The 25,919-nt window shown below is 41.7% G+C and overlaps 1 protein-coding gene across 3 annotated transcripts; it reads right to left on the bottom strand.

Annotated features, from left to right (window-relative positions):
* Positions 1–258: 258 nt before the first annotated feature.
* Positions 259–25,883, bottom strand: NAB1 (NGFI-A binding protein 1). 3 transcript variants are annotated; one of them, XM_027637299.1, is made up of 8 exons: positions 25,744–25,883; positions 19,710–20,543; positions 14,015–14,148; positions 12,972–13,023; positions 7,409–7,519; positions 4,950–5,091; positions 3,613–3,762; positions 259–2,500 (listed from the first exon to the last, which is right to left on the bottom strand). In XM_027637299.1, the coding sequence occupies exons 2-8, from the start codon at positions 20,526–20,528 to the stop codon at positions 2,409–2,411; spliced, it is 1,500 nt and encodes a 499-aa protein (XP_027493100.1). In that variant the 5' UTR covers positions 20,529–20,543; positions 25,744–25,883; the 3' UTR covers positions 259–2,408. The 3 variants fall into 3 exon arrangements, with proteins under 3 accessions (XP_027493100.1, XP_027493101.1, XP_027493102.1); XM_027637300.1 differs by lacking the exon at positions 25,744–25,883 and adding an exon at positions 25,173–25,286; XM_027637301.1 differs by lacking the exon at positions 25,744–25,883 and adding an exon at positions 24,261–24,328.
* Positions 25,884–25,919: the final 36 nt, after the last annotated feature.

The following is a 25,919-nucleotide window of genomic DNA, read 5'->3' as shown; positions in this document are numbered from 1 at the left end:
AGTCCACCAAGACCTTTGTCATGGAAAGACCAATGCTTGAATATTTGCTATTACCAAACGTTATGTGCAATCGCGGAATGTACCTCCCACCTCCCCCCCAGGTTAAAAAAATCCAAATCATACAGCTGCAAACCAGTAAAAAAAGTTGCTTCCAGCTTATTGAGACTGAAATGGCCTGTTGGACTATAAACTGAAATATTGTTCTGGAGATAACCAACTGGTCGTGACACAAAGTACTGTATTTACAACTCAAAAATATAACTGTTATATACTTTAATTTATAGCAAATTTAATACATTAGTGTTTACAAAATAAAATCTGGACTCAACTGAAACAGCGTGCTGCTTAGCAAGTTCTTCTTCCTTCCTCTTGCTTTAATTGAAGAGACCAGCAAGCTTAAGAGCTTCTTCTGTGATCCACACGTAACTTTTGATGGTATTAGATGTTGGAGAAAACCAAATGTTTCCTGCATCTCTAAAGGTTTGTCGCTTGGTACCTTCTATTGCTCAAGCTGTACAGTTCAAACCATAAGCTGTCCTTTAACGAGTTCCATACACGTCTCATGAAAGCTACTCAGATACTAACCAGGGCACTGGTTAATGTTACAAACTTAAGAAACATCCGTACTACTAGCTCACACAACAGGAAAGAGGAAATATAACTACACATTCAATCTCTTATTCCTAACAGCAAAGCTGTGAACTCCATTGCTTTAAGATACTTCAGTAAGTGAAACAGTACCATACATACAGTTCAAGAAACATTTTTTTTTTAAAAAAACAAACATTTTAATAGTATAAAAAGTTGTTTTACTGGTGTTTCTACTATAAAGCTTTGTTCCACAAATCAAGTGATAAAATAATTAGGTATGTTTACAGTGATAAGAGACTGCAGTGTAGACATTTCAGCTCACATTTTGCTGAGCATTTCAGTACAACAGAGACTGTGACTGATTTGTTAATACACACCTATGACACAGAGCAAACTGCAGACATGAAGTGCATACTTGAACAGGGAAGTTTACCCACTGGCATTCTAACTTACTTTTTTCAGCTATCCCTTTCACCTCCGGAACACATCATAAGCAAAACCTGTATTTGGAAACTGAGGCATATAACCTATCTTGACTGCAGAGCAGCACAATGGAGAAATGGATGCACACAAACACACCATGGTAAATTCCAAAGTTATATGCCAACTACTTCTCCTTAGATAAAATGACATCTTCAAAAGTGAACATGTACAAAAAATAAAAACTGTCAAATAAATAAAGAATACAGATGTTAATTAACCACATATATAAAGAAACGTATTGGCATACTGTATGCAGTATACGGTATATTCATAGAATCATGTGGGCTGGACAGCACTTAATAAGGAGTCACATGCTAAAGACATGACTCCTTGTCTCTCTCCCCCAAAAATTCTTATGGTTTCTGGATATCAAGTGCAACCTTTTATACTGATGCATAAATCCTGCATCGTATGTCATCTTTGCCACACTTAGGATGCTTTTTTTTTTTTTTTTTAAGATTCACAGAGAAGTCCAAGAAGTTATAATGGTTTGAATCACAATTTTTGCAGCCCTGTCCATGCTACTTGGTCTCTTGAGTTTCCTACCAAATGAGATTTCGGTAATTGTATGGTTTATCAAACCCCAGCTTTTCCCAAGGAAATGGGAGCCAATCATATGGACTCTTCCATACTCTAACTGGCATTTCCTATACTCCTGACTTGTAGGTAGGTATTATGCTATAAAAGTGTTACACAAAGGCTGCTGAAACCATTGAAAGTGATGTAGCGATAGTTAAGTGTCAAGTATGTCTGCTATGATACAGAATCAGGGTCTAGGTCTATCAAATGCTATATCCACATAACATTTTTAACCATGAAATATTTTATGCATTTTCCTTTTTCTATAAATATTGTTGAAAACTTGCTGTTAATTGTGTCACGAGGTTTGCATTCCTAATTTTCCGATGATTTTAAATTCAAATGTTTAACAACCATATCTACGCTAGGTACACTGAAAGTAGACATTGAAATTTCAAGTAAAATGAACTGTAGCCACATCTACTGGACTCAATACACGTCCCGACATCTAGATTTACTTTGATAAGTTATACAAATACATAATACATTCTTAAATAATGAAGACCCACAATATTAATTTGTGAATCTTCCCACGTTATAAAACCACTTTTACAGGAATGTTTATCCACCTGTATTACTGTTTGAGTTTGCAGTGTCTCTTGCTTTCCTGTTTCCACAGATTACTGTACCAGTTCTTAGGCTTTGGCTATTGAAATCTCTTATTTGAATGAGGCAACACTGGTTATTAAGGCTGTTTTTTTTTCTCTTGTGAAGTTTCATTCTTTACTACGACACTGTTTTCCAGAGCAGAATGACTATCTTGTGTCTTCAGGTTCTGTTTTTATGACCTTCCTTTCTATGTTGTTAAAAGCCGAATGAGGAAAATCCTTTAAAATACCAAGGCCTTCTGCATTGAGAAAAGAAAGAAAGTAAGATGTTAAAACACTGCTTGGAAACAAATATATTCTGTTTTTAAATCAAGAAAAAGGTCCAAGAACCATATGGATACTAAGAGTTGAAGCAATAAATTCTGCCTCCTCATTCGGGGCTTTAACCCAGCTGGGTTAGAACCACCTCAGTTACACTGCAGTGATGGCTGAGGAAACACCATAGATTTACTTCAGTCCTCTCCAGGAGAGCAGGGCTAATGGAGATGCACTCTGCACTTCCATTTTGAGAAGGAACTGGTAAATCTCCCCAACTGCAGACTCCACTAAGTGTATTATCAGTGGGATTGAGACAATCTGCAAAAAAGGTGAGCCTAAGATTCCAATATTCCAAAGAGGAAAATGCAAGATTCTGCCCAGTCTTCAAAACAACTTTCAAATAAGCTCCTTTCCCCTGCATCTTTCAAACTCAGGTGGGATTTTATCATTACTCCTAAAATTACACGAGTCTCCAGAATTCCTGTCTTCATCTCAGTCCACCAAGTATTAAACTGAAACCACCCAGAGAGATTTCACAAAGGTTTCTTGCTCTCTTCTATCAGACTCAGAGTGGCTCCCAATGCCAGAGGTAAATTACAAGATTGCCAGTGAGCAGAGGTCACTGAATAGGAAACCCAGGTAGAAAAGACTTACTGCATGACATGCAGTTCACAGTAGAGAAACAGCGGCAGGTCCTTATAAACCAGAATAAAGAGGTGTTTTAATAAAAGGTCTCATTCCTTTATACAGAATGAAGCCATATTAGAATCAAGTTGCTGTGACTGTAATGCAGTTTAAGTATTTAACAGCAGTAGTTTGGGTCAACGGCACTGAGGACAGTCACATGCCAGAACTTGCTTATCTGAACCTAGTTACTACATCCCCAAAGCTTTTCCCAAATCATATTCAATCCAATTCCAGATTAGCGAGTAGCACTCCTCTTGAAGTTTTCACCAAAGCTTTGACTGCATGGTTCCAAACAGCACATGCCAGGCTGCCTTGCTAGCTGCTCCACTCAGAGACATCACGGATTAGTAAATTTATCACAGGCTTTGTAAGAAACAGTGGGTAATTTCCACGGGACAGCACTAACCTGAGGACTGGGACTTCGCCTCACCACCGGGATAAAGCCGGATCAAATCACTGCACAAAGGTTTTCCAACATGCTGCTCTCCATCAAGTGAGATGTGCTGCATCTGTCTGCTTGGCAGATTGGACATCCGGAGGTTCAGCGGCCTTTCACCTGCAGGTTGTTAAGAGAAAAGCAATATTAAAAAACAGGTAGAGACCTAAAGACATACTTATTCCTTCTGCAAAAGGCGCATGTTAAATTCCAGCTGCTCAGGGAAGTTTCACAGCAAAACAAGGCTTATGTAAATATGCTGCTTTGCAGACTACTCCACAGGCACTGCTAGAAAAAGACACTCAGCCATAGATTTTTTTTTTTAATAACATCTCTTTATTCTTTCAAAAAGCCCCTTGAGATACTAAAAATTTCTGCTCCCACTTCAGAATCCCTCTGAGATCCTAAAAATTCCCACTTTCCCTGCACAATGGATTAAGGGTATAAAAAAGCTTGCTCTGCCAAGGGAAGCTGGATCCACACACCTTCATCTTCCTGTATACTTTTGTACCTCATTGTTTGACCAATACATACAAATGAAAACCTATGTTTTATTGCTTACTTGTATTGATTCCCTTAGTTCCTCCCTCCACTGCTCCTCTTCGCCTCCCCTTAAACAAACTAGCTTCTAAAAAACAGACACGAGAACTTCTGGTTGTATTTCTTCTGTTTGTAATATTTTGTCTCATTTCACAACAGTAAAAAAAAGAAATCCAAACAGAAAGTGCTCCAACAAAACAAACACTCCTAAAATTAATTCAAGCTAAGGAATAGCCAGTTGGTAAATCAAAGAGAACCACAGAACTGAAAGCTTTTTGAAGAATAACAAGCTACTAAGATCATCATTAGAATCTGCTTAGCTCTAAGTAATTTACACAGCCAGCTCCTCAGGTTTTGCTCCTAGACTGCACAAACAGGTAAAAAAAGGAATACCAACTACATTATCTGCTTTACTTTCCATTTCCACAAAACCAGGACACAAATGAAATGCAACATTCTGCTCTATTTTCAAAACTGAGGATAAAGGTAGAGCAAAGTCCTGCTCTCAGTAATAAGGATGCACCCTCCCTTCTTCCCTCCCCACACTATCCCAGAGGGAAAGCAGTTTGCCCAGATACATTAGAGTAACAGAGCAGAACCTGAGTATACATCTGATTGCATTATTGAGACCATAAGCACTTCAGGGCAAGAGATCTTGTCCATTCAGTGCTCAGGGTTCTATACCAGATAAACAACACCACTGACACGGGTTGCATAATACCAAATGTATTTGCTGGCAGCAACGCCGTGCCTGGGAGCTACCATACCTTGTCCATCAGCATTATCTAATGACATGCCATTGGGGCTGTGCTCTTCCGAGTTCTGTCTGTAACACCCTGTGGAAAGACGTCTCTCTAATGCTGCCTGGTTGCAAAGAAACTCCATCTGTTTTGCCATCACCTTTTCCGACTGCAAATAAAACAGAAAAAAACTCCTCTGTATATACATACATATAGCAAGTCAAAACACAGGGGAAAAACAATATCAGATGATAAAACTAACAGCCTAGATAGAGGTTTTTGTTGACTCATATGTACAGATGTGTGTTTTACGGTTTCTTCAAAACTATGAAGCAAACAAAATATTTTTGCACCCATAGAGATTTTCATAATGTACATCTGAGTCACTCAAGAATACTTAAAATGCAAGCTGTTGTAGTTCATCCACACAGAAACGCTACATTAAATTCCGTTCTTCAAAAACACACAAAAATCACTTTCTGCACTTTAGGACTCCAGGTTACGTGAAGAGAATCTCAAGAAAAGCAAATAAGAATGTCTTAATTATCCAGTTAGCTCTGTTCAAATACATGTCTTCTCAAAGTACTCCAGAAAGTATTCCAAGAGCAATGGTAACATCTGCTAAAAACTTATGCCAAGATTTCACCAGACATCTTGGAATCTTTATTTTAGGAAACAGCACTACACAAGCTTAAAAATCTGCCATTCTGAAAGTGTAGGATGACAGTATGTTTGTGGGGGATAAAGGTGTGAAATGTCTGTCTAGAAGAAGAACAAGACCTATACACCTCTAGAGAGTGGAACTAAACAATCCAGTGCAACGTGGGAGGAAATGGCGTCTGAATGTTTGTCATTGACTTTAATGCCAAGAGAATTCTAACTTTCACTATGATCTTGTTCTTGAGAGAATGTAAATAAGCATCTTGCAAAAATAAAAAGAAAATCACAAGTCAAGAAAGTTGATTTAGAAGAGCCACAATGAACATAAGATTGGAAAATGTACAAACTTAACATTTACAATTGATAGGAAAAAATAATTTGTCTTTAAGGTAATGACATAATCGGTTCATTTAGTACAGAGCCTTATTCATTGCAGACCACTTCACTTTTCTTGGGAGATGATGAAAGCCCTGACTTCCCACAAAAGTCTGCTTATTCAGCATAGTTAGGTAATTTACACATACAATGACAGCATAACAAACCAGCAAACCCTCAGCTTTTCCAGCACAGTGACGACCCTGACAGCAGGGTAATAACATAACCAGTATTTACTTACTCTGGCTCAGAGCTCATCAGGTTTTGCAGAAGACAACTGATAGCTCAAGCTTGGTCTTAGGAGGTAGGTAAAAAACTATTTTCAAATAATTCACTTCCAAGTGTGCTTTCACTTTGCTATTCTGTCACTTTTGCTACCAACTTTTGAATTGTAATTTTAAAAAAGAATATTTCTGGTTCATGCCATCTTTGTTGTTCAATTGGGATAAATCCAGAATTTTAAACTGCCATGATGCTTCTGATCATTACAGAAAAATCTGTAGAGTTGTAGATACATTTAAGCTTGAATTAAATCTCTAGTCCATTTTTATTTGGCAATGACCAAACTTCAAAGCATACACTAAATGAAAATTAGCTTGCATAAATCAAGTTCATTTAATTACTCTGTGACATCAGAACACATAGCATAATTGCTTTTTGACGTATCACAATGAACAGCTTGTATGACCAAGCACTGCTTTGCAATAGAAGGTGGTAAATGAGAGGGTAACACATCCAGTCCCAGAAAACAGGGGGAACTCCTAAATGTAATCTTACATGCAAATTCGGTGATTACATTTGGCCAAATCAGTTATACAAAATAAATTTGTTGCAACTTAGCATGAAATCCGTTCTTGCCAACAACTGGCAGTGGGAGATGCGTATTTTGCCTCAAGGTTGGGACACTCTACAGAAAGGACAAAGAAAGAATCGGAAACCAGTCTTCATTTATACAAAGCTTTCTGTCTGCGCTTCCAGCAGAGTAGGTGTTGTCTAGAAGGCCAATCTATCCTCTCAGATCCAGAGGTTCGCTGATTTCCTAAATATATTGGCCTTTCTTCTTACAAGACATGTCAGAACTGAGGACTCCAAGATCGCCTACTCTATTCCTCTAGACTCAGTAACTTGAGCTTTCCATTTATAGCGAATAACACAAGTAACACAGCACAGACTGTACCAATACTACCCTACTTGCTCCCAACAGGCAACCACAGATTGTCAAGCCTACTATGGCTAGATCCTACCTCCTTGGAACTAACAAGGGCAAAGCCATAGTACTGTGTCAGAACAGTTTCAGAAGGTAAAACCCAAATTAAGAGTGATGCAATTCCAGCTGAGCTCGGCAGCCTTTGAAAACTGATGGTAATTAATTTAGTCATCAAAACAACACATCAAAACCAATGTGCAGAGACGTGGCCTGTATTATTCACAGTGTAGTGTAGTTGGCTTACCTGGGAATTAAGAGCTGTTGGGTCTTCACTCTTTCCTTTAGCCAAAGCAAGTGGCATTTTGTCTTGCTGATAGAGTGTCTGGACTGTGTCCTGGAAATCAGGATAACCATCCTATTGAGCATAAGAAGAAACCAAACCAAGAGGGGCATATTATTAATTTTTCTTCACACTCTCCATACCTCAAAAGAAAAAACAAACAAACCCAAAACAAAACAAAAAAACCCCCCCAAAATAAAAAACAACCTGAACCAAAAAACCAAAAACCACATTCCTGAACTTCTGTGAAATTCTGGACTGCAATTTATGTGTTCGTGCTATCCACTCCGTTTAAGTCTGTGCACAAAACACACACAGCCCCTCTACAACAACTGCTATATATATCTAAAATGGCATAGACAGAAGATCTCATCTCTCATTTTTTTGTGAATCCAGACTACCGTTGTTACTGACATTAAACTAGTCTGCGTTCAGCCTTGCCAGGCATATTTAGGCCTGTGGTTTCTGTCACTCATAAGAAATCAAGTTTATATGTAGTCAAGAATATATACTAACCTTGTGAAACTGAGAAAAGGCTCCTGAAATTCAACATATTTCACACAGAACCTTCCCTACTACCACAAAATGAAATATCACTATTTTAAAAGGATGGTAGAAAATTTATATACTATGGGAAATCATGATTCAATAATTCTTCCAGCCTGAAATTCTTATGACATGCAAATCTCTTCTGCAGCTTGCATATGTACCAATAAAGCAAATAAAGTTCCTGTGAAAGCCTGCCAGACTCCATTAAAATAAATTAATCATCGAAGCAAAGGTTCAAGATGAGGAATTTATCCAGCTCGGTGTTATAAAAGGAAAGCTCACGTACACTAGAGGAACATCCAGAAATGTTTACACAAAAGCACAGCATAGATGACACTGTCAAAATGTGAGAGGAAGCCAGAGATCTTAAGACAGACCCAAATCTGAGAACACTGACATCTGCCACTGAGGATGTGCAGAACTGGGTATCAAAAGTATGCCACATTAGGTATATTTTCCTTGTGGATTTTAAAGACAGATATATGTCAATAATTACATTTTTGACAATAGCTGGACCAAAGGGTTACAGCTCAAGAACAATAAAAGTGATCTTTCAGAAAAACCAAAGGGGAAGGACTACAAGGTTCCTGTCATTGGCAGGCTGCCCACTGACCTGCAGAGCTGTGCTCTGACCCACGGCAGGTTCCCAGAGCCTCAGGGCAACGTAATGCCAATAGACCTATTCTTCACGCTCAAGAAAAAAAACCTAAAATCAGTCTGAACACTGTATACTGCTTTCATCCACCCAGCACAATCCCTCACGAAACAAATAAACATGAGAGCTACGCAAAAATTTCATAGCCAGGTAAATTGCCACAAAGCCTCATCCACTAGAAACAAAGGCTTTGCAGCACTTTTCCATGAGCACTGACCACTTTTACAGTCAGACCTGAATTTGTTTGGGAGAGGAGAATGATCATGTGTAGGAAGATGAGGAGCTGAACGCACAAAAAACCTATCACTCAGGATCCTATTTTTGGAACATAACAGGTAACAGGTTTTTTTATAACATATTTGTGACCGCCTGCCTATACAAAACTGAAGGCTGTTCCCAAAAGTGGGTCTGGCTGCCTGTCTCTGTGTCTGTCACCCATCAGTCAGACAGGTAATTCTTGGATGATGACGTGGTTCTGGATCACCTTCCCAGAGCCCCTCCCCACCAGTGGCTGTTCTCCCCATCGGTAAGGGCTGACAAGGAGCACGCTGTGCCAGGCGAGGACCTGCTCTGCCCCAGGGTTGCCTGGAGGTCCTGCTGCATGCAGTGCAGCATTTTTGTTTTGCCATGCTGCTGCTCAGTTGTTTTTCAAGCGGTTTCATGCAGCAGATGTTCCCAGTCCCACATGTGCTTTTTTGCTCCCTCTAATGACATTTTTCCTATGAAAACAGTAGCTTCTACTCCTTTCGCTGTTTTTGTGAAAAACACAAATCCCACACTTTGGTTTTCTTTTCAACCTTCTCAGCAATAGCGGAGGTGGGCCTGTTCCCTCCTCATCCTCCACCTGTACTGGCACCCAGGGAAGACACTTCTTTGCAGCCTCCGCTCAGGTCTTCCTGCCTGTGCCCCCTGACTCCCACTGAGCTTTCGGAAATTAGCTTTTGAGAGCTCTTACCACCCTTCTCTTTCAGCTGAATGAAGACACTGACACACAAAACAATTTCTTTATACTACAGACAGCAAGAACATTTTAAAAACTCTCTTTTTGCTCTCATGGCTGTTCGCATTGACTCTGAAGGGGAACCTGGTCGACCCCAATGGCAATGAGCAGTTTCCCTTCTTCCTGAATTCTGTGTGATACACCTGTGACTTGTTTTGTTTTCTAGCTGGTGCCACAACAGCTCATTGCTTTGAGCAGTGCTGGCACTGAGTCACGGAAGATGACAAAGTAAGGGATGCCCCTACCTCGCTACACCTAAGCAGGAGAGATCCTTGCTCTGCAGGAGGATATGTCCTTTCCATCCCTGTTCACCTGTCCTGCTCTTTGTCCAGAGCAGATTTAGGAACTACAACCCCTTTTTTATAATCTGCTTCCAAATCCCAATTTAGTCCATTGCCTTTTTCACTCCCTCCACACCTTCAGTCTGTCATTTGCCTGGAATTTTTTCCCTTCTCCTCTTTACACTTCACTCCCACAGCTCACCCACCCACTCTACGAATAAGAGGGGGAGAGCAGGCAGGGGAAGAGAAAGGCTTTTACAGGTAATTTGATGTAATTCATGGCATATTGTTTCTTTGTAATGCTTGTGAGAGTTTCATATTCATGAAAAGGATAAATTTACAATGTGGCTGTAGCCTGACAATGTTGCAGCTTGCACACACAGCTCTGCTCAAGGATGACCTTCAGAGTCTCTCTGGAGGCTTTTTAAAGTGTTATTATATTTCAGGAAATTAACTCATCTTTTTTTTTTTTAAGTAATCTTTTACACTATGCAAAGAGGCTGTGAAGTCTTTCCAAATTGAAGCCCTAGTATTTTAGACTATGCTTTACAGAGACATTAATGACTAATGGCTAAAGGAATGGTGAATCAAAATACAGAGTTCAGCCTTAACACAGAAAGCAAAATGAGCATTATAAAAAAAAAAAAAAAAAGAAAGAAAAAAGAAAAATACCTAAAAGACCTAGTTACAACAAAAAAAATCCCCATGTTCAGATCCTCTGTGTATTAGCATGACAGAGCCACAGTGAAGCATTACAGCTTCAAAAACGGTGTAAGGAATTCTTATCCAGAACAAAAGGAAAAATTTGCAGCATTTGCTGCCATTTTCCTTTTTACCTTCACCTTTCCAAAACAAACCAAACCAAAAAAAAAAACACACCCAAAAAAGCCACCCAAAAAAACCTCCCCAAAATCCCCAAACATATTACCAAAAATGACCTCTTTTTTTTTTTCCAAAACGCATGCCCCAAGAACCCAAAACACCATATGTAACAGTGATCTACTGTGTAATACTGCATCTTTCTTACATTTCATTGAAGAAAAATCTATGATTTACAGCAGACCTCAGAATTATAATGCACCAAAGTAATGGTTTACTCCTTTGAAGACTCTCAAACTCGTGAGGAAAACAGACATTTATACTGATAACAACACTGGTCACTTAAAAAATAATAACGCTGTGCTAACAAATGCAAAAATATTGAATTTCATTTTCAATTTTTTATTTTGGAAAAATGTCCTATTTCTGAAATAGTGATTTATACAATTAGGACATTAAATTTCCACAGGCATTTTAAAATACAGCTGGTAATTTTAGATAAAAAGAAAATGAAGTAAACATCCTTTCTGAGAATTACTGAACTAAAAAGCAGACCTTCCAGAGTTTCAGCCTGTATTTTTCACTGTTTAAATTTTACACCTTCTTTCAATGAAGATCCCGTAGAAAACAGCACCTCCCTTGCAGTGTGTCATTTTAGACACTTGCTCATCATCAATTATTACTGAATGAAGGAAAAACTTCCTAATGCTGAAATCTAAGTCATTGAAATACTACTTCAAGCAGAGGAGTAGCAGTTCCCCACCAGCTCATATAAATTAGAGCTAGACTGAACAAAAGAGAGGAACCTCAAGCAACCATCCTGCAACATGCTGGTCAAGGCAGACAGTGGTGAGGCTGGATAAAATCATTTAATGCAGCTTTTCCCTGCTCTTTTTTGTGGATCGAAGAACCAGCACATGTCAAAGCAAATCCTAAACACATGTCAGCAACATTACTGACTTATCAAAGCTACCAGCAAATCCTCAGTGCACATGAATATTTTGCATTATATAAACTCAAACTACGACTCTATACAGACTGATGGACTTATTTATTAATCATAACTGCCTTTTCAAAACTAACTGCTGTACCAGGGTTTGCCTCTCAGGAAAAGCCTTTGCACAGGTAAAAGCATCACAGTACTAAAAAAGATTAAAGCCTTACTACCTTCAGTACATCACTTATCACAAAGTGAGTTACATGAGAAACACACTTCAGAATATGTTGCAATTTTCCTCTACACTTCAAGAATACATCCCTCATCTGTGTCACACACAAATCTAGCTCAGGTCTAGCTTACATTATAATACACATTTAACCTACACCTTTTGGAGCAGACAATACAATAAAAAACACCCACAATGCTAAGGATAAATTAGATACCCACGTAACAGTGAAACAGTAATTTGTTTAAAATATAAATTAAAAGGAAGATCTGCTACTGAGGTATATACATATGCATACCTTTTTTTTTTTTTAATTAAAAGTACCTTTTTAAAAGGTCTCAAATTTGCTTTCCAACAGCGGTAACTGAAGAAAAAGGTAAGCTACATATATGCTGCTCCTGCGCTACTAACAAGGAATTCTCAGAATCTCTCTAAGCAACAGTTTGTGCAGGTGTACATATCAGCCATGTATACATGCACATTTTACACAAAACTCAATCCAAAAAACTGTAAATTAATATCTACAGGCACAACCATTTGTGTTGACGCACAGAGCTTTTAGTCAGTTTTAGTTCTTGACTCTTCAGTATGATCAGTGTCACAATCTAGAGAGAGATGGCTAATATTATGCCAGCAATCCAGAACTGTGGATTTTGGACATGATCAAGAGCTGACTCAAGTGAATTAGGCAAACCTCACCTCACACTGACTTAAAAGCAGGAGGCCTTATGGGAAGACATTTCCTACAGTGCTCAAGCTTATTCCACCACAGGAAGTCAGTCAGTCCCATTCCTCCCCTCCTACTCACTCAGAGTGCAAAACACTGAGAGTAACTTTACCATTAAACAAATCCTACTCTTTTTCCCTGCTCCTACAGGTTTCTCCATCAAGCATTTATATTTGCAGAGACAGTGGTGATGTTCTCCCCCTCTCTCTCTCACATCCATCACCTGTCTATCAAATGTTTTTCTGACAAATTTCCTTAAGACAGATCCCTTCAAAACAAAAGTGAATTTTAGCATGCATAGGTCAAAATACAGGAGTCACAATACCGTACCTCCATCTTGATTCTCTTTGGTGACAGCTCATCCCTTTCTCCACACTTAGATCTGGAAGAGAAGACACATACACTGTCAGTGAACAGCACATTAACCCTGACTACCAATAATAATGAGAAACAGATTCAAGGAAAAAAGTAGATCAGGGACAAACAAGTGAGATGCACAAAGAAAGCCCCCAGTTCTCTTGGACATGGCAGTGAATGTCACTCAAGTACAGAGGAATACAAGCACCTTTTGTTGTTTTCAGAAGTGTCAAGAGATTCACGGATTCCTCTTCCAAAGAGAAAGGAAAGCTACCTGAGCACACTGAATTACGGAAATGCCTCTGGCATTGCTTACCCAGAATGGATGTATATTTACATTAATCACTATGGAAGAAAGGGGAGCAAAGGAAAACTTCTCAGAAGTGTAGGAGAATGTATTTTGGAAGGATATTGCATTGCAGGCAAGGGAGTTAACATTTAAAAACAAAGAAAGCATCAAGATTTTCAATCATACTTACTAATTCTAGGGTTTTAATTGTACTTAAAAGGTGTTAAGCCTTTGTCACTGTTTCATAACAGCAGTTCATTTAACAGAACAGTAACAACTGAAATTAGGACTTGGCTTCACCTCCTTTAAAGCAAATTCGTAAGCCACTCTCTATGACCTTATCTTTTTGGCTAAAAGCCAAACCTGTATATGGAAAAAAGGCAATTGATACACTGAGTATCTGTGGCTATTCTGCCTATTTACATTAATTTTAAAATACACAAATGCCTCATGTGCTTGAAATAGCAATCTCTCAGATGCCTCTCAACATGCACCATCATCAAAATATCTGGAAAACTAAAGAGCAAATAAAAAAGGTAATTCAAGACAGCTAAATCTTATTAGTTTAAAAGCTTCACGACTTAAATAGCATTTTCCTACCCTCCTCAGAAGAGCACTTTGCTCAGAAGAGCAAGAATAAAGTGTCTCTAGCGCTTCAAGAAGAAATGCTATCAGGCTGATTAGCTCTCTGAAAAGTGTAGATCCTTTGAGTTAATTAAAGCCTTACTTGGTGGTCCTGTAAGTATACTTGTAGGTAACTTCTCGAGAGATTTGCCGAGCTAGCGCGAAGAGTTCATCTCTCCTGGTCAACAACGCGTTATCTTTCACACACAGCTGAGCGGCTGCTTCATTAACTGTGAGCTGGAAATTAAACACAAACACAGGGGGGTTCAGGATTCTGAATACTTTCACCTATCGTGCCTGTAAAAGTACCTCTCCTGAAATAATAAAAAATTTCGATTGCAATTAAATTACCTATAATTGTGTACTAAACCCTGGAGGGTTTCTTCAGTGCGTTTATACCCCTCACTAAAGCAGGTAAGCCTCTGGGAAGACAAAAGGATATGAACGTAGTTGGTGCAGAAAGTAAAACATTATTGTAAGACTGTCTCGGTGTGCGCTGCTTGTGCCTCATCCCAGCATTAATTAAATCTCAGTATAAAACAGTAGCACTGAACGTTCACAGTGTTTGGCTTCCAAAGCCTGGTTTACAGGGAATACTATTTTTATAAACGCAATATGCCCAGGACTTGGGAAAAAAAAAAAAAAAAAAAGAAAAAACCCTGACAGTGTGGGTACAGATGGCTTTCCCTGGTGAATACAGAATAAATTCCGTAGAAGGTGATGGTTTAAGAAACGATTAAACTTTTTTTAGCTATGTTTCTCACCCTCGTGTTTGTGAAGACTATCTTCAGACATGAATCAAATGTAACTTGTTTCAAGGATGTTTTCCTGAGCCTGCCAGGACACATTTCTAGTGCCTGTGCTGCTGGCAGTAGATTCACAAAGAGGGGAAAAAAAACTCCTTAAGTTAAGGCTCAGTGCTCTTCAGAAGCCTACAGGAAGTGGTGATACTGTCATGGATTATATCAGCTTTACAATACTGCTGTCTGAAAAGCCTGTGGTCAGCAGTATGGACACAATAAAATTCTTAATGCAACAAGAGACACAAATCGAGATGCTGGAGAGGTAAATCCATGCTCCTTCCCTAAGAAGCAGGGGCTGAAGAGACATTTCACTTTTTCCTCAGCTGAAGAACAGCCAGCACATGCAATGAGGCGTAACAGCAAGAGGCCAACAGAATACAGGTGTTTTTACCAAAGTGCCCACAACCCTTCTCCTCTTCTATTTCTAGAAATTAAGGCAAAGAAGGACAGCTGCTTTGGTGCTACTGTCAACAGTGTGTTCTGCATCTGTCTCAGGCTAGTGAATATTACAAAGCATCTCAGTTTCCAGGGCACAGTCAGCACATTCACGATTGACTGAGATGTGCCATGCCCAGCCCTTGGTCTGGCAGTGCAGAGAACAGCCACAGCTCAGAGCAAAGGGATGTGGCCAAGGACAGGCAGGACCACACATGTGACCTCAGACACCGAAAACACTGCTCCTACAGAAGCACTTCTCGTGGAGGCAGACAAAGGTGCAGCCAAGGACAGACCAGCAGATCTGCAGTTAAAGGGTGTCTCTTGGGAGAAGGCTAAGAAACTCACTCTTTCACCCTGCTGTCTACCACACTGCAGAATGTTATTTGTGAATTAAATCACAGAGGCCAGCAACTCACCCAAAACACTGCACACTCCATCCCTGAAGGATGGAAGCTGTCATAAGACATGAACAACATACAACCACGCTGTCCTTCGCTGTAGGGCTTGATGGTATCCAGATTAAAAAAATATATTTTGCCCAGTGTAACACCTGTTCTTCAAGAAGGTTAAAAAACCAAAAACCTGTCAGAAGAGCTGAGCTTCTCTCAGCAGCCAGTGCCCATGCAGTATTTCTAATAAAACCTCACACAGAACTGCTGCTCCTAATACTTCGTAAGCACTTTTTCCTGTGTTTAGCCTAAAATCCTCTGATCTGAGTAGGGCATTTCCTATGGTACCTGAATGTTAATCAGAGCACAATTATGTCTTTAACAGGAAAACTAAATATGTTGCCTGATCCTTTAGTTTCTGTAGAGACAAAAAAAATAATCTTACAGAGATCAGATGGACAAGGGCATGAACTTTAGGTTTAATCTGTGAAACAGGTTACTATGCTCCTACAATACAAGGTACTAAAACAACAAACCATTACCCCCTAGACAGGAACAGTTATTCTACAATGTCTATCTTTTCAGACAAAAACACAGAGGGAAAAAAGATACAATAAAAGATTAATACAACACTGATGAAAAGAATTACCATCCAAAGCAGGCAATAATTTCTGTAACAGTGATAGCTATTACTTTGCCAAGGATGAATAATATGGCTAATGCTCACAAAATAATTTGAGATTTTTTTTTATCCCTCAAAGTGCTGAAAGGTTGCAAAGAGCTGAAATGACTGAAAATGCTTTGGGTAGTTGTAGGCAAATGCTGTTTATCCTAATATGTGAGAAAAGCCAAATGTTTATTTGTTTGTTTTTCCTGGTTTCCTCTTTGAGGTCACATCCAGACTTACTGAATTGAAGTGCATCATGGCTTCCTGCCTTTTCAGGAGGCATAATACTGCAGACAGAAAGCTTTGCATGCCTAAAAATAAAGATTCTGTTTGGTGGAAGCCTTAAGGATATGGAGCAGCACACAGCCATACAGACTGTACGGAGAGGGATGGGTATATTCCCATCTGACGGGGTTCACATATTCCCCCACTAAAAACACGTAATTAAACACCAAGCTCTACTGTTTTGGTGAGTCAGCAAAAGAAAAGGAAGAGACCAGGCCAGACAAAATTTATTACTTGTATTTCTAATTCCTGTCTCTCACACTACTGAACAGGGTTGTTTTTTTTTTTGTTTTATAGGCACTGAGACAAGTACTGAAATATTAACAGGGAAATTACAAATCTGACTCAAACATGCTCGGGTCGCTGAGTTCAAGGGCATGCCTTGTACTCATCCCTTCTCCAGTCCAACATCAAGTGCTCTCCGAGTTTGAAAAGCTGTGTAACACTGAGACAATGGGATGGATTAAGAACAGCATGTTTATTAGTTTTGGAACGCCTCTGAAAGATTCTGCATCAGATTTTATGTCAGATTAGTGCTTTATGGAAATACTCCTACCAGTAGCACACACATCCAAACCAGCTCAGTGCCTGCAGCTCTCGCAGGCCTCTAATGGCTGCTCAAGCCCTCAGAGACACTCCAGTGTTCATACTGAAGTGAAATATTCTCACTAATTTACCACTAATAATTCCATCAGGTTTGATTTTAATTTGCATGCAACTCCACTGTGCTTGAGGAGTCAGAGATACTCTGATCTTTACATTAAGAAGCTAACCCCTACTTAAGCTTTTTAAATTCATAGTGAAGTTTATTCAGCTGTTCCTTGCCAGCTGCAAGGAAAAACCTTGAACTACAAGGCACAATGACAGCCTTGGAATGTATTAACACGTGCAGAAACAGTCCCTGGACAAGCAGAAACTTACCTCCCTGGTTGTTTAAGGTCCTTCCTTCTGAGCAGCAAATTGTTTAAGCCATCAAAACCAAAAACATACTGAAATTGAGTTTATGAAAGGCAAACTCTGGTTTAACAGATTTAAACCAAAAAAAAAAAAAGTCTCATTGTTGCTATTTGTATATTTTCCGCTTTTTTCTGCTTTAAAATGGAAATGAAAACTGTTCAAGACAAAAATTCATGAAATCCGGCCTCTTTAAGCAAACAGTAAACCAATTATGAGCAAATTCTTCTTGCTTGCATGTGTGCAGTTCCCATCAAGTTCAGTGAGGCCCCACATGCGTAAGTGAGGCATAAGTCAACCACAGACTCCTTTGATCTTGTGCCCTTAATCATAATAGCGATAGAAATATTTCCTAAAGCCAAACCATGCTCTCATTCCATTTTTAAACATGGTTTTACAATGATGTAGTAAAGATCTGTAGTGCAATACTAAAAAAACCCTAAAAAACGGACAAGGCAGAGCAGTCACCCTTTCTTCCAGTTCACTGCTACCCTGCTCCTTCAAACTACCAACCCAGTATTCATTCCTCCAGCTTTGTAGAGCCATTCCCAAGCCTACCACATGCCTGACACAAAAGCTGCCCTTGGAGCCCACCTCCCAGCACACCGCTGGATTCCAGGAAATTATCCTACAAGAAGTCTGCCCAGATTTCAGAGCATTTTCTGCAGTCACCACCCCAGAGAAAGACTGTGAAAGCACACAGTTGCACACATTGTGCACCTCGACTGCCTCCGTGCCCAGGTGGGGAGAACCCCCTTTCTCCAAATCCTGAATCTGCAGCAATGTGCAGAGGGCATCTACACAATCAATCCTTTCAAATCCTGCCTCCATCTCATACACAACTTGTTCTGTTACGAGAGAGACTTCCACAAGGTCAGGGGAGTAAGATGAGATCTAGTTTTGTACACTGGATGAATTCAGAAATTATAAGTGTTCAACATAAAGCCACAAAGCACTTAAGTGAAAGCTGCACAACTAGAACTGTGTGGTAGAAATGTGGCTCACTACTGTGGAAGTGTCTCCCCAGTCTATAGTAAAAGCCCTTGTCAAGTCACTGCCGGTGATGTGCAGTTGCCTTATAAATGTAAATACATAAACAAAAATGTAAAGAAATACGCCTTGTTTCCTTCTGCCCTTCTACTCAGAAGCATAAAGAGAACTCAGTCTTATGCTATGGATCACACACCTACAAAACTTCTTCTTGAAGCAAAAAAAGGCTAAAGCCAGTACAGTTTTTTTGGCACTCCTGTAACATAAACATTGCCTTTCCTTTTGGGAGCTAAGCCTTACATGCCAAATTTTAAATCCAACTGAAATTTTGCAATCAGTGTTAACTGTAAAAATGCTGATGCAGCATTCATATCAACAGTGTTTTGGCACTGCTTTGAGTTAATGTTTGTTCTCCTCTTGTACTGTACTCTGGTACTAGGAAACTATTCCCCACACAGACACACCTATTGCGTTACAACACATGCAGTGCGAGCCTCAAGAATGCCAGAAGAGAAGCGAAGGAGGCCCACATGGACTTTCAAGGACAAGAGGGAAAAGATGCTGCTCAGGACAAACTTTCAAATTACAGTCATCCATCAATACTGGGGACGGTCCTTCCCCTTCCTCCTCACACAGGAGGAACTTCACTTGACTGGCTTACGACCAATGTGCCCAAAAAACCCCACAGGTTGTATAGGTGAGTTTCATCCCAATTCAAACCCAAAAAACCCCACCATATTGGGTTTAGGAACCTCATTGGCAGAATCCTTTTAGCCTCGAGGGCACAAGCTACAGAGCAGGGTCTCGAGGTGAGGAAAGACAGCAGAGGGTAGTAACCACGCCAGACACAAGCCATTTTAGTTACTGATCTTCCAACCAACTAACCTACTCTCAAAGCTGCAAGGAAATACTGGACCCCCTTGAAAACGTGCCAAATGTTTAGAACCCCAAGGGTCATGCTCAGTGCAATACTGGTTTGCTATTTCAGTGCCAAACTGTTTAAACCCTCTGTCTGACAGGCTGCAGCGGCGGCCGAGCGGTCTGATGACACCACGCTGAAATCAGTGCACACACGCACACACCCACCCACGGAAGGGTATTTGCACTGCACCCGAGGCTTCTGTGCCAGGGCACCCCTACCTACACAAATCCACACACAAGTCTCATCATCCAGCAAGAAGTGCCCTCACAAGAAGTGCACCCTGTGAACAGCATCTCGTAGAAGGTGCAGGAATAGGGGAAGGAAGCCCAGTGTCGCCCAAGGTGTTTTACCTCGTGGAGGGTGAGATGTTTGCCATCCTTTCTTTTTGAGTCAAATCTGCCATATATTGCACTGTACTTTCTGATCTCCTCCTCTTTGTGAGGGTCATCGTCACTCATCTCAAAGATGTGACCAATCATCTTTGCCAGTTTCTTATTTGTTTTCAGTAACTCCTTGACTTCATTGGAGTCGCTTTTGGGCAGGGAGGGAACCATACGTTCTACACACTCAGCAACTGACAGAGCAGCAGCGGCATCCAGGGTCTCGCTGTTTTCCTTTGGTGAAGCTGGAGAGCCAAGGTCAGCCGGGGAAAGACTATGTTCACTCTCTGTGGTGTGGTGTCCCTGCCAGAGTCTCGGTTCGCTGCCGCTCTGCAGCGATAAGCTCCCCACCACATCGGATTTGCTTGCGCCCACACTTTGCACACACGTTGTGGCAGCACATTTTGGAATCTTCAGGTGAGGCTCTCTGGTGCTGCTGTTCCTTTCATAACTGCTGCAGGATATCCCCAGCCACGCAGGAGACCCTTCTGGCAGCTTATATATTGGAATGCTGCTGACGGGCAAGGAGGTGAGAGGCTGGTTAAACAGACCAGGGTTTGTGACCCAGTCCCTCAAAGCCTTCTGCAGCCTTCGGACATGAAGCGGCTTGCTAGCCATGCCTACAAGAGCCATTATCTCCAAAAACTCCTCTTCACCTGCTTCACAGAGCTGCTGGACATCATCACCACCCTGCTGAATGAAGGCATCAAAGTAGAATAAGAGATTTGCTTTTTGTAGTATTCGATATAGCTGCAATTCCCCAAGGGTTCTGGGTAGAGCTGACGCCATCACGGAGGACAGAACCTGCAAAGAGTAAAAACAGAGAGGAGATGAGCACCAAACACCATCATCTGGATGCACTACCCCCACAGCCCATATTTCCATAAGGCTGACAACTCGGAGGACAGGATTTCTTTCTCTCAACATAACAACACACATGGAAATGAAAAAGGACTTTTTTGACTAGTTAACTTAATGGAAATATTAGTGAAAAAACAAATCGGCAGATAGTTGCAATGCACCTACAAAAAAGATGATTCAAGCATGAAGCCAGCTTGTTTTCAACATTCCCACTTCATGTTTGCTCCCAAGAATGTCAGTCAATATTGCTCACTGCTTCTACTCTCTTTTATATCTTCAGATCAAAATGATAACAAAAAACAATCTGAAGAATTACAGAATACTTGGTTCCTTGAAGAAAAAAGCTCCTCAGTTTCAATTCTTAATTCTCAAATCATTTTCACCCGTAGCAGTATGGAGGGCTGTAAAAGGAAAGCAAAGAAGAACAAGTGCTTCACAGAACCCCAGAGGATTAACGAAGCTGGGCCAGTAAAAGGGTATTTCAGAACCAAGTATTTCTACAGTTTTCCCCATTTCACATAAAAAGGATCTAATGCCTATGCTGATCTTAATTATGGCAGCAACAGCTGCAGACAAAGCAAAAACACTGATGGATTCCAACAAATATACTTTAAAAACCTTACTCTGAATTTGCCTGCCCATTCCATTTGCTAACAGGGCTGTGTGTCATTGACACTTACGACATGAAACACCACTCAGCAATACAGCAATTGCACTTAGGGGCTCCCAACAGACAAATCGCAGCAGTATTCTACCCTTACAGCTGCAGGAAAAAAACATTTGCACAAGTTTCACCTTCATAAGCCCTGTTATCCAGTTATACCACAAATAATAAACTCTTCAGAGAATTCTCAGACCTCTCACACACACACCTCTTCGCTCTACGATGGCTTTCACAACCACAAGCGGATAATTTCCAGTATTACTGTATTAAGCTAAACCACCAATCAATAAGGTCTAAAGCATGTAATTTATAGTTAGTTGGGAAAGTAGCAAAACTAAAACACTGAGCAGGTCTGCTAACGTTGCTCTGGCTCTACTATCACATTGCACTTGAAAAAGCACACAGTAGTAACCTAAAAAAAAAAAACACCTACAGAACGATTTGCACACACTGGGGGGAAGCTATTTTAATAATGTGCAACTCCCCTCCATCCAAGACTGTGATGCAAGAATATACGTATGCTATGGGGCAGTGGGAGACTGGCAATCAAAAGTATAACTAAGACAAACTATTTTTACAGTGTGTACTTTTCTATATTGGTTTGTTGCTTGTTTTCTGTTTTGTTACAATAGGAGCCTTTTCTTCAGCAACTCAAAATAAATATGTAAGACGTAAGAAACAGAGCTCAGCTCCTATTCAGGAGGCATCTAAAAGATCAGGTTTTTGCTACAAAACTGTGATTAAACTCTACTAGAGAAAAATAAAATTAGGAGGCCAACAGAAACTTTCCAAAAATGTATATGGCATGGCAGCAACAGGATGCCTACAATCAATCTCTTCAGGAAGAGAGATAGGAGCCCTGGGGGAAAAAAACCAAAACACACAAAAAATACAAACCCCCCCAAACCATCATCTGAACATATCATTCCTTGTACACTGATATCTGTAAAACAGAAGGGACAGCAATAGCTGTTCAGATCTGAGTAGCTACCTCAAGGAGTTGCTGGTGAGCTTATGACCTAATAAACTACACACTTTTGAACTCAGGGTGAAACTGGAAACATTTAAGAGCTACATATTTTAGAAATACAGTTTAACTTTTGAAAATAACAGTTAATGTCAGAAATATTGTCTACATTCAAAGATACAAGAAGAAACACGGAAAATGAGGAAAATCACTTAAAAGTAACCCTTTCAGGGGCATATAATTCAATATTGTAAAAAATTGTTATTATTTCACAGAATTTCTTAGAAAAATCCTCCCATTCCACAAAAACTTTGACAAGACAAACAAAACTAACAGTTTATGCTTTAGTGGCATTTCAGTAAGCTGTTCCTACTCTCTCATTTCAAATGATGCTGAGTTTTCACCATCAATACCACAAATTAACTTATATAACTTTAAAACAAAGGCCCATTTCCTAGGAAAGCCATTCATCTTAGCACTAAATATACATAAATCTACATAAATGGACTTTGTGCAGAGAGCTAAATTGAATCCTGGGAGGATGGTGGCAGTGAAATTACACACAGCCCAGGAGCTCCAGGCAAGCCATGGAACTGAACTCATTTTTCCAGCCCACAGGCTGGAAGAGGAGAAACAGTCCACAAGCAGCCTTTACCTAGAGGCTTCTAATCAACAAATCTCCTCATGACAGATAAAACTGGATTAATATGTACTATGGAGGCGTCAGTGGTGAGTCCACAGTTCAGACTGCACTGAGATTTGCATTTACAGCAAGACTGAAATCCCTTTGTTTTGTACTTTAAAGACCCATTCTGCTTTTCAAATTCAGTACAGTAACTCCTGAGAGGGCCAAGCAAATTTTCCATTTACGACTGCTACTGATTTCTGCAGAGAAGGCATTTTCAAACACTCCTCCTTTTGACCTCTTTTCTCCTTACATTATACAGAGCTCCTCCAGCACTCACCTCAACACCATCCCGAGTATTTCTAAACTTTTACAAGGGGAAGGCTCCCTCCCCTTTCCCAGACAGCCTCACCAGGCCGCCAGCTATGCTGCTTCTTCAGACATTACTGGTCCAGTCCCCTGGTTCGGTCAGCTCACAGCCAACAAAGCCAGAAAAGCAGGTATGCTAGTAAGATGAGGTTTAGGAAGAGGAGAAGCAACAAAGCAAGGGTTGCTGAGGAAGTAGCACAGCAGTGCCTGAATCAGAGGAGACCGTTAACCCGAAGGACACACGGCACTGCTGCTGCTGCTGGCTCTGCTCACCTACGCAAAGCCTTAGCACACCCACTCAAGTCTCAGCGCCCCACATCTTTTGGGTGACCTTTAAGCTGCATCTAAGAGACCTAAAGTACTGCTTTCCACCACTGCTGTTCTCATTTCCTAGTGCATCAGGGACCGTGCTTTCGGGGTAAAGGGTGAGCATGAGAAGAGGTTACACAACGAGAAAACAAGGGGCGAGCTCACAGCCAGAAGACTTGTGTATCCTCCTCACTGGGCAGAGCACCTCGGTAAGACCCTGGGACACCATGTGTGCTCCCCCTCTTCTGCAGCCTACTCGGTAAGTCTTAGGCTTTCTAATCTGAGATCCCAAACCAACCTGGTTCAGGAGTAACAGTGTGGTCATGCCCTCTGGCAAACTCTTAAGAAGCCAACCAGAATGGATCTGCCACCTCAGCAGTGAGCAAGGAGATCTAAGGTATGGGCAACTACAAACCCTTTTTCTGGCAAAAGGCAGAAATGCATAAATACAGCCATGGCACTTGAGCTGCTACTTCTCCCCCTTCTTTGCTCATTGTCCATACCAGTGAGAAGTGTGGGAACACACAGGGAAGAGTAGCCACCTCTTACATTTTTCACATACAGAACAAACAAAGAAGCCAGGAAACTCCCTGTAGCAGACAAAGCTGTTTAAAATACATGCAAGGCTGCATACTGTTATAGCCATGGAAGAACCAGGAAATCACTAGTTAGATTTTCACTCAGCCCTTGCAACCCATAACCATGCATTCTGATTTTCCACATTACCTCATTCACATCCACAGCCTATCACCCCACATGCCATGCCCTCCTCTCCAAACGCTGGATGTCACTTTAACTCTGACCACAAACATAACTCCTGGGAAAAAGGAAAACAAAAACCACAGAGGCACCACAGAGCACTCTTAAATATTTGTAAACAACTAGTGCAGGAATCACAACCTATTCCTGCTCTCTCTATCAAGACGAGGGCAGCGGCAGCAGCAGCCCTTCTCAACATCTTTAACCATGGGAAAACACCCGTTCCTTCCCGTTCTGCCTGCTCCGAGTTCAAAGCTGCATACTTCCCGGAGGTGGCAGGAAGATACACGGCTGAAGTAGGCAGGTGGTGGACGTGGGTGAAGGACTGGGAGAAGGAAAACTCAGGAGCTGTGAGATGTAGGCATGGGACAAGCTTTCCTGCTTTTTAAGGTTGCACCAGAAGTAAAAGCAACTGAGCAACTCTAACCGATTTTTAGAGATTTTTATTTCAGGTGAATTCTATTTGAGCTGTCACCAATTAAATTAGGAATACGCACAAGGAGAAAGTGTGAAACATCACATCCCTGTATTTTAGGCAAAAGTGATTATTTCATAATATATCTTGATCACTTTGGGCGTTTTGAAAAGTCTCTGAAGACAAACCGGATTTGGGTTTGAGAGCTGGCTGCTTTGCATATTCATTACATTTCTGCAGCGCTTCCAAAGGACTTTTAGCAGCAGGAGAAAATTACATGTAGCTGCAGAAGCGAGACTTTGCAAATTAAATAGTCTTGTCTAGCTCTGAGATGTGCCAAAATACAGCCGATTGAGTGAACTCCGCGTTCACGTACAGATCCGTATCTCGCCGCTAACTAATGAGAAACTTCAAACGTGCAAAAACACCACCACCGCGTAAAGACGAAATGAGAGCACAAATACCTCAAGATTCCCGCACGGCCAGAGAGGGGTCCCCCACCGCCCGGCCCCGAGGAGGGGGTTCCCCAGGGGGGATGGAGCCCAGTGGAAGGAAACTCGCACAGCGGGCAGGGGCGGGGGGCTGCGGTCCCCACACTAAGTTCGCAGCCGCCGAGCCCGGTGACAGGAACGTCCTCGGAGCAGCTTCTCGGCAGGGCCCCCCCGGCACCGCCGCGCCCGGACAACCCGGGGAGATTGGCGGCAGAGGCGGCGGAGGGGCACGGCCCCGCACAGCTCGGGGGGTGGCCGGCACCGCATCGCCTCCCCCCGCTCCCGGTGCCCCGCGCAGGGCGGCACCGCCTCCGCCTGTCCCGTCCCGTCCCGTCCGTCCCGCCCCCGCCCCGCGCCCCCCCCCGCCCCGCACACACGGCAGGGACGCTCCTGCACTTTCCGCCCCCTCCCCCGTCCCCCCCCCCCCCCCCCCCGCGCCGGATTTCTCCGGGAATCACCCACGCACGACCCGCCCGCTCCTTCCGGCCGTGCCCCGCGGGGCCGGGGCCGGGCTGCCCGCGCCCCCCGCCCGCCCCGCACCTACTCTGCGGTGGGCTGCTCCCGCCGCCGGCCGCCCGGGGCTCCCCTCGGCGCCGTCCCGGGGCCGCAGACTCAGCCCCGCCGAAGTTCCTGCCCGCGGCCCCCCCGCCCAGGCTCCTCCTTTCCCATCGACGGGGCGGGTGGGCGAGCCTGTCCCCGCCACCGCCTCGCTGCTGCTGC

Source organism: Corapipo altera, unplaced genomic scaffold (assembly GCF_003945725.1).
Source record: "Corapipo altera isolate COAL_440 unplaced genomic scaffold, ASM394572v1 45, whole genome shotgun sequence".
Lineage (NCBI taxonomy): Eukaryota > Metazoa > Chordata > Aves > Passeriformes > Pipridae > Corapipo > Corapipo altera.
The sequence above is the reverse complement of the archived record's forward strand: the minus strand, read 5'-3'. Positions and strand labels throughout refer to the sequence as shown.